This window comes from Oryctolagus cuniculus, chromosome 9 (assembly GCF_051225735.1).
Source record: "Oryctolagus cuniculus isolate XC-2025 breed Fujian yellow rabbit chromosome 9, ASM5122573v1, whole genome shotgun sequence".
NCBI classification, from domain to species: domain Eukaryota; kingdom Metazoa; phylum Chordata; class Mammalia; order Lagomorpha; family Leporidae; genus Oryctolagus; species Oryctolagus cuniculus.
Genome location: NC_142875.1, coordinates 113708202 through 113721991, shown reverse-complemented (window position 1 = coordinate 113721991; position 13790 = coordinate 113708202). Strand labels below are relative to the sequence as shown.

General features: G+C 39.8%; 1 protein-coding gene across 10 annotated transcripts in view; it reads left to right on the top strand.

The window, feature by feature from the left end:
* Positions 1–13790, top strand: part of EPS8 (EGFR pathway substrate 8, signaling adaptor) — a 188473-nt gene that overhangs the window by 166995 nt on the left and 7688 nt on the right. For all 10 annotated transcript variants that reach the window (XM_070049440.2, XM_070049441.2, XM_089303877.1 and 7 more), the window contains one exon: positions 6369–6591. In XM_070049440.2, coding sequence (XP_069905541.2) covers positions 6369–6591 — 223 coding nt within the window. The remainder of the gene's footprint in view (positions 1–6368; positions 6592–13790) is intronic.

Below are 13790 nucleotides of genomic sequence, written 5' to 3'. Positions count from 1 at the left end.
CAAATCCCAGCTGGTCCATTTACCATCCAATACTTTGCTAATGTGCTGGAGAAGGCAGCAGAAAAATGGCCCAAGAAATTGGTACTTGCTTCTATATTCGTGACCTGGTTGGAGTTCTTGGCTCCTGGCTTCAGCCTGGTCCAGCCCCTGATGTTGTAGCCATTTGGGGTGTAGGGTGTGAATCAATGGATGAAAGATCCTGATATCTCTCTCTCTTTCTTCATCTCTTCCCCCCTCTTTTTCTTTCACTGTGCCTTAAATAAATATTTAAGATTAAAAAAAGAGGGAGCCTTTGCCGTGGCTCACTTGGTTAATCCTCCAACTGCAGCACCGGTATCCCATATGGGTGCCGGTTCTAGTCCCGGCTGCACCTCTTCCAGTCCAGCTCTCTGCTGTGGCCCGGGAGGGCAGTGGAGGATGGCCCAAGTGCTTGGGCCCCTGCACCCGCATGGGAGACCTGGAAGAAGCACCTGGCTCCTGGCTTCGGATCAGCGCAGCGCCAGCCATAGCAGCCATTAGGGGAGTGAACCAACGGAAGGAAGACCTTTCTCTCTGTCTCTCTCTCTCTCACTGTCTATAACTCTGTCAAGTAAATTAAAAAAAAAAATAAAATCCTTCCTCTGGATTTCAAAAAAAAAACTTTGCACCAAAATTTCTTTTTTATAAAAGAAAAAGATTTAAAAAAGAGAGAGAAAACGCTAGAAGCTGAAATTGAAAGTATAGCTGACTCTAATCCAGGCATTTTGTTATGGGATGTGGGTATCCCAAGTGGCATCTTAACTGCTGCACCAAAGCCCACCCCCCAAATATTTTAAAATGCATATAGTTTGACTCTTAGTTTTATCTCCTACACTTCCTGCGAAGAAGTGTATATGAGGGACTTCAAAAAGTTCATGGAAATTTGAATTGAAAGATAAGATTGTTTTGGTAAAAACAAATTTAAATCCATGGATAGTATTTTTTTTTCCATAATAGGAATTTTCTAGGAACTTTTTGAAGACACTTCATATGTATGGATTTCAAAAAATTTTTGTTCCAATATAAACTTAATTTTAATTCCATTTTCTGCAAGCTTTTTGAGAGCTTGTATTTTGTCCTTGTATCACAGGATAGCCCTTGCCTATTGTTCACACTTTTTTTTTTTTTTCAGAGATTGTGTTTGATGGCAGGGACACTCATAGCTACACCAGCAGGGAATAGGTGTTGAATTGCCACCTAGCCTCCCAGAGAGTCCAGACTATTTAATATCCTCGCATTTGGAGTGATTTTTAACAGCTCTCTACAGGCAGCTGTTCCCACCTAATGTGTTTCCCCTATGGCTTCAGCAAAGTTTTAGAAATAAAAGAAATGGAGGCATTAAAGCATTTATCCAAGATGTGGAACACTGAAATAATTGAATGCAGCCACAGAGAAAAGGAAATAAATGCTCATGAGAGAGTATGGAAGATGACAAGTCTTTTGATAGAAGTCTGGAGCGTTCCAGGCTTTGTTGTATTTTAGTGGACAACAGATGGACACCCTGGAAGCTTTCTCTGACCCGGGACCTGCTTGCCACATTAAGTTTCCTGATAGATCTTTTGCCTCCACTCCAGGCATCTCACACTGTGACTGTGCATCTACTGCTGTTACCCTTTTGCCCATGTAGATTCTCCTGCTATGAGCTAGGAGCAGAACTCCTCTGCTGGCCTACTGTGCTTTCTGACATACCCAGTGTCCTGACTAAAGAAGTCTTCAGTCTGCTATTGATTGCATATATGTGCTTATGGTTATTGTAGATGTTCCTACTCTACCGAGATACAAATAATTAAGAAAGTCCAGTCTTTATAAATTCTCTCATCTTCTCCATTTTCTGCAAGAGATGTTGGAGTACTGTAGAAGAAGTAAGCCCAAGCTAGGTAGTGGTAGACAAGGATTCTAGTCCTAGTCCTGACACTAACTTCCTTTATGAAGTCATAAAGGAAGGATTTTATTTATCTGTGCTCCAGTTTGCTCAGCTGTGAAATAGAAGAATTCAGGTTATGTAATATCCATAATTCAGCCCAGATATAAAATTGTATTATTCTCTGTAGACATGTTTAAATAGCTCTAAATTAGAAGTTGAAATATTTTCTACAGTTGATTACTGAAGTACTAATGCTGTAAATGAGATATAAATGTTTTGCTTTTTAAGCTCCATCCAAACATTGGATACCACCATTGGTACCACCATTGGATACCAAAGAGTGAGACAATTTTACTAAGAAGGCCTTCAGGTTCTTCCTGCCAGGCCAACTTCCTGATAATATTTAGTTCTTTAGAAAAAAGTTTATAAATTAATCTTAGAAGACTCTGTTCATTAATTAAAGGCATGGTTTTTAAGTGTACAACATGGAATTGTAAGATACATACACAGTAAAGTAAAATAGTTAACTGTAGTGGCACAAATTAACATATGCATCATTTCACATAGTGACCTATTCCACACCCCAAGAGCAATTATAATCTACTCATTTAGCAAGAACCCTGAATACAATTACTGGTATTAACTGCAGTCCTCATGTTGTACATTACATCTTTTGATTTACTTCATGCTTGCTATTTTGCATCCTTTAACCTGTATCTTCTCATTTGTTTCTCACTACTCCAACCTTGGTAACCCCTTTTATATTCACTCTTTTTCTGTATTTGACCTTAACAATGATTGCTTTTCATTGTGCCTCATATATTGACATTTTTCCAGAAATGTCTTGTGATAATTTGGATAATACCTGCCCTAGACATACATACATATTTGTATATATACATATATATACAGTACATATACATATACACATATGTATGCATATATGTATATATACATATATGTATACACCCATGTATATACAGTGCATATATAGCATTATAATTATATATGTGTGTGTATATATGTATATATGTATGCACATGTTCTCTATTTGGACTTCTTACAAGTTTGAAATAAAGCTACCTAAAAGCCACACCATGATGTATAATTCCTTTTTAAAATCAGCTATTAAACTGGAATTAGCTTTATATTTAATGAACTCTAATTTGCATTCTTTATAAAGTTTAAGAATGAGATGAACCTACATCTTAATTTTTTAAGCTAGTACTTTACTAGACAGTTAATACTGAAATACTCTCCACTGTTTTACTACAGTCTAATCGACATGATTATTTTTACATGGCTAGAGAGGAATTTTCGAAGTTATTTATATATTTAAAGGCTCCCTCACTGATTGATTTGTGGGCAGGTAATTTTACTGGCAGAAATTAATTTGCTCATGTGTTTGGGTATCTTGTGTGAATTCTAATTGACATTATCTTAATTCCATTGCCTGTGTTCATTTTCTCATTTGATGTGATTTGCTCCCTTCTCCTAATAGCAATTACTTGGTGAGCTGTCAGAGGTAACCTACATTCATTCTCATGGCACTTCTTTTTAATATAGTTTTTTGGATTCAGTCTCTAGACTTAACACCTTCCAAATGTTCCAGCTGTGCTAAGTTTTCACTGAAGAGTTCCAAAGAGACCAAACTCAGAGGGAAAATGTGCATTTCAGAGTAGGTTAAATTTTTCAGAATAGTTCAATTTTCATGGCTTTGTGGGCTTACTTGCATAATTTCCCCTCTCCAGCAGTGTCTTCCATGAATCAAGAGTTCTCTCAATAGCTTTCATTAATCCTTGGAAATACCCACTCAGCTTTAGCTCTTAAAGTCAGTCAGTCCCATTTAGTTATCAATAGGCAAGTGTATGTCCTATGAGTTCTACTAATTCTGACCTCCTTCAAAGAAATAATTTGTTGTTAACAGAACTTTATATTGATGGCAAATAACAGGCAAGACTTACGAAGTAATACACAATAAAAAATAGATCCATGTTAGATTGACCAACCGCCCTATTTTGCCCTCAAATGAAGTATTTATGGGACTTTCGGTGACAATTCCTGAGAAGAGCCCAGGCAGACTGGGAAGATTTGGTCAAAATTTCTTTTTATGGGTTTGGAGCTTCAGCCTCTTCAGTTCAAAAGAACAATTTTAGGATACAGTCCTGTTCTCCAAGACTTTCTGCAAGTTGAAGATACACAGATGTCATCATTTTTCTGCTGTTGACCAGAACCAGCCACAAGACAGAAATGGTCAAGAGTAAATGGTGGTAGGCTTTAGGTAAGAAGCTGTGGAGATAATGGCAAGGGACACTGAAAAGTGACTTTGTTTCCTCCACAACAAGAATTGCAAACCAGTGTCCACAGAAAGCCATCTCGACTACCATTTCAGAATGGTTTATAATGAGTTGAGGAGGGCACCTCCCCTTTTCCTGTCAGAGCTGAAAGCATCAGGCAAGAGGAAAATATGCAAGTAAATATAATTTATCGTGTAAGTCATAAACAATTTTATATTGGTTTTCTTTAATCAAATAGGTTTACTTTAAACCTATTTTGTAAAAACCTAGTATTCCGTGAAGTCATCCTGATAAAAGTGCACTTGGCAGCAGTGGCAGACAAGTAAAACGAGGCACAGGACATTTGGTGAGCTTGTCTTCCGGCTTGAGTGTGACAATAACACACAGTGTATTCGGTTTTCACGGTGTTACTTGATGGAAAGCAAAACACTAGCTGTGCTTGTCTTTATGAAAGCAGAAAATATGAATCATATCATGGAATGCAGAGATGATGGCATTTCTGTGTTTATGCTTTTAAAGCAACAATTTAAAGTCTGACACGCTTTGGAAACACCAGTGTGAGAATTCATTAACCCTTCATGAAATGGCATGCAAGGGAACATTGCATAGACATCATCAGATGACTTTGGTGTGTGCTGGGAATTATGTTTTGGTGATGTTTGCTGTATTTTGATTGCTTTAAATATTTTTATTGGCCCAAATATAGGAAGATCGTCTTGTGGGTGTCATATGATAACAATACCTTCTAATACATTATTGGATGGATTAGGAGCATTTCTAGGCTCTGAATGCCGAGGGGATTATCAGTCTGTGTTTCTGCCCCCACGTAACCTGTCAGACTCCACAACTTGCTCTGGGACTCTTCCCTGTCCCTCTCCTCTTCCCTCCTTGCTCTGTCCTCCGTGCCCTGGCCCTCCCCCAGCAGCACCACAAACAGCTCTTTCAGCTCCCTTCCATCCTTGCCCCACACCCTTCCTGCTGTCTCCACCCCACTGAAGGTGAGGGTGAGCAGTGACTTCTAGAAAGACAACAGAAGACCATGAGGGCTCCTTCTCATGCAGGTCTCCACAGGTAGTAATCATTTGCTGTGAAGACAACTGTGATGCAGGGTTTTTGAGTAATTTAATTAGAAAGTAAAATAGATGGGGTATGTATTTGCTATGTTTTTGATCTCTGTAGAAATTTGGGAGGACTCAAAATCAGTATTACCTTATATTTGGGCCAATTTGGAGCTGAAAAGTATTGTTCTAATCAAAGGACCATATTACCAAAAGGTCTTTTTTTTGCATTTTATGTACTAATCCTAAAATTTAGGGTAACTAAAATTGTGCCAGTGCAATATCTAAACTTTACTTCAGTTCCAAGTCATCACTCTGTATTTTGGTTCTGCAAAGAAAATGTTCCTTTTGAGAATTTGGAGCCTCTTACACTCTAGTTGTCTATTAAAATTATTTAGTTTAGGTTTAAACTTCGAACTGCTGTATTTCAATAAGGAATATACATAAATGCCATTTTGTAATAGCTTAATAATCATGATTTTAAAATTATTGGAAAATACTGTGTATTTTATCACATGTACCTGTTTAATACAAATCCCCATGTGCTTTGTTTCTAGTACATTTTGGGAAATGTGGGCATAAACATTTAATTAAATGACATTCCATTACCCAGCTATCCTATAGAAATCCCATATCAACACAAATTTTTTTACTTTTTTCATTGATGTGATATCTGAAAGGGCTGTGCCTTGAAAAAATCAATAGCATTTTTAAATTCTTTATTTTAAAGCATAGTCCCTTTTTAAAACTGAAACAGAGCCCCTTTGTTTAATGCATTACTTGAAAATAGCATAATTAAACATCTTTGAAATAACATGTTTTTAAATTAAGGAGTATAGTATTTACATGCAGACTTCTAGTACAATTTGAAATTAGAAATTATGATTAATCGTACATTATAATCTAATCAGAAATATTTTGACCTATGCTGGTCTCATGTGATTCCAAGTTTGAATTTAGTTTTCTCAGCATTTATAATTATATTTGGTACTGATGTAGCCAGTAGGATGTGCATGTGTGTGTGTGCACACAAATAAATGGCAACCAACAATGTCCTATCAAAGTCTGATTTTTTCTTAGTGTACGTTTATTTTTTCTAAAATTTCAAGTTCATTTTTTGTCTTTTTCTAGAAACAAAGGATGGAGTATGGTCCAAGAGCATCAGATACTCCCTCTGCACCCTCACCTCCTCCTGCGCCAGCTCCTATTCCTGTTCCCCTTCCACCTTCTGCTCCTGCACCTGCTCCTGTGTCGAAGGTCCCAGCCAGCATAACCCGGCAGAACAGCAGCTCCAGCGAGAGTGGCGGCAGTATTGTTCGAGACAGCCAGAGACACAAACAACTTCCAGTGGACCGTAAGTTTCCACAGGAGGCCAGGAAGTTTCCTCTGCAAATAAGAATTCTACTAACATACGTTTGTTTTTATTGATTCTACTGGTAGTAAATATAAATCATAGGCCTTATACTTGCACAGCATTTCATAGATTATAGAGATTTTCACTTTATTTCCATCATCCTCTAAGTAATTCTGAGAGGGAAGAAATCCTGTCCACTCTTTGACATATGTCTTTCCACTCATTTTCCAATACCTTGTGGTTGGATACAGATTCCAGAGTCAGGCCTGCTGGAATTTATATCGTGAAGCGTCACTTGCTGGCCCTGTGACCTTCAGCAATTTAATAGTTCTTTCTGTACGTGGGAGAAAACTGAAGCTGCATGCCTCACAGGATAAGTGAGATGATTTAATGTGATTATGCAGGTAAAGCCGGGGTGATTTTGATGTCTGACCCCTCAACGGGGGGACATTTGGTATGTTCTAGAGATAGTTTTAGATTGCCACGTGGGGACAGTGCTGCGAGATGTTTAGCAAAATCCCACTACGAAGAACCCCTCACCACAACAGAATTCTTTGGATCAAAATATCAGTGGTGTGGACATTGAAAAGCCTTGATTGATCTTGACCAATGTGTGATACATTATTAAGTAGTCAGTATTCCCTGCTGTCATCATTGTCAGTGTCATCACTGTGGTCATCATAATCTTCCTACTTCTCTTCCTGATATCTGCTGTTCTCACATATAAACATAGTCATACCAGCGTCACCACCTGCCACTGCACTCAGATTTACCACCCCCCAAGTCAGATTCAGGCGATTAAGAAAGACTTCAACTTCATATTTAAATAAATTTAAATTTGATTTTTCACATGAGTTTCCTATAAAAACCATATTTAAAAAAAAACTAAAGGATATAATGGTTAATTTTGATTATCTTTGTTACTGCTATAGAATAGAAGTGTAGATATTTTGAAAATTGAATGTAATTCTAAGATTATTTATTTATTTATTTTTGACAGGCAGATTTAGACAGAGAGAGAGAGAGAGAGAGACATAGAGAAAGGTCTTCCTTTCCATTGGTTCACCTCCCAAATGGCCACCACGGCCGGGGCGCTGCGCCGATCTGAAGCCAGGAGCCAGGCACTTCCTCCTGGTCTCCCATGCCGGTGCAGGGCCCAAGCACTTGGGCCATCCTCCACTGCCTTCTCGAGCCACAGCAGAGAGCTGGACTGGAAGAGGAGCAACCGGGACAGAATCCGGTGCCACAACCGGAACTAGAACCTGGGGTGCCGGTGCTGCACGTGGAGGATTAGCCAAGTGAACCACGGCACCGGCGATATTTTTTTTTAAGATTTATTTGTTTATTTGAAAGTCAGATTTACACAGAGAGGAGAGACAGAGAGAAAGAGAAGTCCTCCATCTGCTGGTTCCTCCCAATTGGCCGCAACTACCAGAGCTGCGCCAATCTGAAGCCTGGAGCCAGGAGCCTGTTCAGGGTCTCCCACGTGGGTGCAGGGGCCCAAGGACTTGGGCCATCTTCCACTGCTTTCCCAGGCTATAGCAGAGAGCTGGATCGGAAGTGGAGCAGCCAGGTCTTGAACTGGCACCCATATGGGATGCAGGCATTGCAGGAGGTAGCCTCCTAAGATAATTTTTAACTTGTTTTACATTGTATTATGGAATGTCTATTAAGTATAATCTCCAATTTATGTTTTAAAGTATTGTAAAATTACTTTGCTGTATGTATTAGAATTTTTATTTATTTTCATATTTATTTGAAATGCAAAGAGACAGAGAGATAGAGATCAACACACAGCAAAGATTCACTACCAAATGCTTGCATCTCCCACAAAAGTAGCAGGGACTCTCTCAAGTCCTTGAACCATCACCTGCTGCCTCTCATGGTACACATTAATGAGAAGCTAGAATTAGAAGCAGAGCTGGGACTCAAACCCAGGCACTCTGATATGCGATGTTATTTTTTTTAATTATTTGTTTGAAATACAGTGAAAAAGAGAGGAAAGGACAGAGAGGGAGATATTCCGTCCACTGTTTATACTCCCCAAGTGCCCACAACAACAGGGGCTGGGCCAGGCTGAGGCCAGGAGCCAGGAACTACATTTGAGTCTCACATGTGTGTGGAAGGAAGCCAAGTATTTGGGCTTTCATCTGTCACCTCTCAGGCACCTTAGGAGGAAACTGGATCCTAAGCAGATACAGGGCTTGACCCCTATGCACTCCGATTTGGGATCTTGGCATCCCAAGTGTTGATGTAACCTGCTGTGCCACAACACCTGTCCCTGTCTCTATTTGATATACAAAAACGCTTTGAAAACTAGAGCCAGGAAGATTTTTCAAATTTCCTTAATATGGCAGAAATATAAGAAGGGTATAAGCATGTGTGTTTAATGGATATCCTGTCATTCTGTGACTATGTGTGTCTCCTAGGGTTCTGCATTCTTTCAATATTTAAATGAATTTTTATTATATATGATCATTTCATTTCCATTTCTTTCAGTGCTATCTATATTGTTGGAAAAGGAATGAACCCACATTAGTCTTCAGACCAAATCTCATTTCTGACTTCCAGACACATGTGTTGTACAATTAACCTTAAATCTGAGATTAGATGTCCAAGATTCATGTTCAAAACTAATTTTTAAAAATTATTTGTTTGAGAGACAAACAGCTGAGAATGGGTCAGCCCAAAGCCAAGGACTAGGAGCTCAATTCTAGTCTCCTACGAGTGACAGGAACACAAATACTTCATCACTGCTTCTACCCAGGGTCTGTATTAGAAGGAAACTGGAGTCAGGATCTGGAGCTGAGAACCATATCTGTGTACTCTGATGTGGGATGTGGGTATGTTAACCACCAGGTTAAATGCCTGCTCCCTAAAACTAAATTATTGAATCTTTGACTCCCATTTTCATCCTACTGTTTTTCTTAGCTTAGTAGATTATAGTTATATCTCTCCAGTTGTAGTCATTCTTGATAAATTAAAAAGTTAAAAAAAAAAAAAAGGTACTTGTATAACTGTTACTATTCAGCTGGTCTGGAAATTCTGGTTAAATACAATAAGCTCAAGCCTGGCTATATACATTAATTTCTCCCCCAATTAAAGTAACTTTTGTATCCATACCTTGACTTTGTCATAAAACAAAAAATGAAGTCTTGGAAAAGCAGTTGACTCTTGTGTGGCCAAAACAGCTGTGTGTGGGGTGTGTGTGTGTGTGTGTGTGTGTGTCTAACTATAGGATACAAACAATTTTTTTTTCTAAAGATTTATTTATTTGCTAGAAAGGCAGAGTTACAGAGAGGCAGAGGCAGAGAGAGAGAGAGAAAGAGAGAGGTCTTCCATACGCTGGTTCACTCTACAGATGGAAACAGTGGCCAGAGCTGCGCCGATCCAAAGCCAGGAGCCAGGAGCTTCTTCCTGGTCTCCCATGTGGGTGCAGGGGCCCAAGGACCTGGGCCATCTTCTGCTTTCCCAGGCTATAGCAGAGAGCTGGATTGGAAGTGGAGCAGCTGGGCCTCGAACCAGCTCCCATATGGGATGCCGGCACTGCAGACAGTGGCTTTACCCACAGTACCACAGAACCAGACCCCAAACAAATTTTTTAATGTGTGTTTTTATAAATATGCTTTTTTCCCCAAAGACACAAAAGACATAGTTTTAAGATGAGAAAGTTCTATAAATATTTTTATTTATTTCCCTAAGGAAAATTGTACTTAGTAATGACCATTCCTTTCGTCTTTCTTCCCACGAGTTTCTGCCATCCCCCTTCCTTCGACGTGTCAGCACGATGATCCCTGACACTGTGCTGCCCCTGCTGCAGGCCTGGGAGCAGAGGTCATGGGCATCTGGTCCTCATTTGGAACAGTGTGTGGGTTGGGACAGTGTGTTCTTTGTCCCGTTCTGAGAAACCAAGAATAACCAAGTGGGAAAGTCATAGCTTGAATACTTATAAAAAGATAGAGGACTCTCCTGATAATTGTGACTCATCATTTGCAAGTCTCTTTTTTCTTAGGCGAAGGGCTCATTGGTATATAAAAACAGTAGCATCTCTCCAAAAATTAACATATATATTTGTTTTCTTAAAATAATAAAACTAGTTACTTAATATAAAGTTCCTTCTTAGGCTATCTCAAAAGTATAGTTTTACATTCAATAGATTTTTTTAATTAAAAAGATGCTTTTCATAGCTGCTTCTGCAACATGTTTTTGGGGAACAGTTTTTTTTTTTTTCTAAATAACCATTATGGTTTCTCATCAGGCTTAGAACCAGATAGGCATGTTTAAGTGTATATTTATTGATGGCCAGATCACTCTCAAAAATAAACCTATTCATGCTACCTATTCTCTCCTTACTACCTAAACTTAATCTAAAAATAAAATAGAAGGAACTAGGAAGTGAGTACTGATCGAAATATTATCAAATAACCATGAACACGGTAGGGAGGGAGAGGATGCTGTTTCTGAAATGTAGCAGGTGTCAAGAGTGACACACCTGCTGCTAACAGGGAAGCCTATTCAAAACGCTGCCTGCTGCCTGGAGCCCTCCGTCATGCCAGGCATTCCAATCCCTTTATTGCAGGATCCAAACCTCCTCCTATCACTTTTGAAGATACCAAGTTGCTTTGCATTTCTCCGGTTTCCTTTGAAATGCTAGTCCTTTGATTGGAACCTAAACTGTTGTAATCAGAAGTGCTATTTTAGAAAAGTATAAAGTTAGTCTGATTTGCTGTTGTGTGATAGAGCATTGAAAGTAGACACCAAAAGCCAGGAGCACTTTGGAAAGAGGTTTGTAGTCCAGAAAAGATTGTGCTGAGGACTAGTAATACCCACTGTTGTGGCTTAGTCAGTGGGTGAGAAAATAGATCATTTATGCTGATGCTTTTTCTTGTTTACTCCTCTGAGATGTACTTATGGGCTGTATGGTGCCATCATGTCATAATTTTTTAATGTAGTTTTTAAAAATAATGTAGTGATTCGTTAACTAATGAAATGCATGTAATGTATTATTTAAATGTAACAGTAACAGTCTGTGGTGGTCTCCCACCTTCCTCTTAATTTCTTCAAAAGGTTGCGTAAATACATGAGGCATTTAAAAAAATTAGAACACTGATTATTTCACACTTTCAGTTACTTCCCAAGGCCACTAAATGCTTGTAAAACACTTTATTAAAATAAAAAAAGGAAAGAAAAAAATCATAGAACACTGTCACAGAAAGCTCCCTTAAGTGGCCTGGTCATGCTTGCTGTAAGTTCGTTGGCTTAATAAATCAGTCCTTCTTTCCTAATTCTTAAAAGTTACATGCCAAATAATTTTTTTTTATTTGACAGATAGAGTTAGACAGAGAGAGAGACAGAGAGAAAAGTCTTCCTTTTGCTGGTTCACCCCCCAAATGGCTGCTTCGGCTGGAACTACATTGATCCGAAGCCAGGAGCCAGTTGCTTCCTCCTGGTCTCCCATGCGAGTGCAGGGGCCCAAGCACTAGGGCCATCCTCCACTGCCCTTCCCAGGCCACAGCAGAGAGCTGGACTGGAAGAGGAGCAGCAGGGACAGAATCCGGCAGTGCCGTAGGCGGTGAATTAACCAAGTGAGCCATGGCGCCGACCCCAAAAGTTACATGCCAAATAATTTAGCATACCTATATATTCACACATTTTTAATTTTATTTATTTATGGGAAAGGCAGAAATATAGAAATAGATCTTCAATTTGCTGGTTTCCTCCCCAATTGTCCACAACAACCAGAGCTAGGCCACCAGAAGCTGTGAACTGAGAACGCATTCTTGTGTGCCATGTGGGTGGCAGAAACCCAGCTACTTGAGCCATGATCTGCTGCCTCCCAGAAGCTGCAGTGATAGGAAGCTGGAATCAGGAGCAAAGCCAGGACTTGAACTCAAGCTTAATCTCTGCACCAAACACCTGTCCAATAAACACATATTTTAAAAATATACACACAAAAGTATTATTCTTCTCCCATACTTTGACTTCTTTTCCATTTTTCTCATAACTGTATGTTCATATATACAGTTTTCCCATCAGCATGAAATGAGAAGGCTGGTGAGCAAGTTCATCAAGGATGATGTTGGTGACTTTGAGATACAGCCTTAAGCTGAAAGTCAAATGATACAGTGCCAGCTGGATTCTAATCATTAACAATGTGACTTGGGCAGCTCATTTTCCTTTGGCCTCCATTTTGTTATCTGGTTATTTAAGGGGTTGGTTTGTGATGATGTTGATATTCGAGGTCTCTCTCAGTGAAAAGTCAGAAGATTGCCTCATGCATTCTTGTATTTAAGTAGTATTAATTGAGTGACTATGCTGTTCTAGGTCCCAAGGACATAGAAGCAAACCAAACAGGAAATCTCTTTTTATTTTTAGGCTTATATTTTAATGGAAAGAGATATAAAATCAGGCAACTGGGTTGACAGAATTTTAGAAGGTGGGAAGAAGTTTGGAGACTGATAAAGCGGTGGGAACAGAGTGCTGTTGGGGAGAGAGTTGTGGTTTTATATAGGCCAAGGGAAACCTAGAGGAGGAGAGGACTGAGTCATGTGGGTGTGTGGGGGAAGCAGTCCAGGTAAAGGGGACTAGAACAGCCCTTAAATATGGGCAGCACCATGGAACCACTGTCAGCAGGTGTAGAGACGGTCCAGGCACTGGGGAGGAGGAAGTCACAAGGACCTCATATGAAGAAGAATCTGGATCACGTGGGAATGTTTTGAGCACAAGAGTTGCAATGTCTGACTTCTATTTTAAAAGGATCATTTTATCTGTAATGTTGATGAATAGAAAGGGATGTGTGTGGGGGTGGGGGTTGTAGGAGTGGGATCAGATAGACCTGTTAATAGGCTGGTGACTCAGATCAAGCTGGAGAGAAAAAAAAAATAGTGGGGCCAGTGCTGTGGCTCACTTGGTTGGTCCTCCGCCTGCAGCACTGGCATCCCATATGGGCCCTGGGTTCTAGTCCCGGTTGCTCCTCTTCCAGGCCAGCTCTCTGCTGTGGCCCGGGGAAGGCAGTGGAAGATGGCCCAAGTGCTTGGGCACCTGCACCCGTGTCAGAGACCTGGAAGAAATACCTGGCTCCTGGCTTCAGATCAGCATAGCTCCGGCAGTAGCGGCCATTTGGGGGGTGAACCAGCAAAAGGAAGACCTTTCTCTCTCTCTCTCTCACTGTCTCACTCTGGCAAATAATTTTTTTTTTA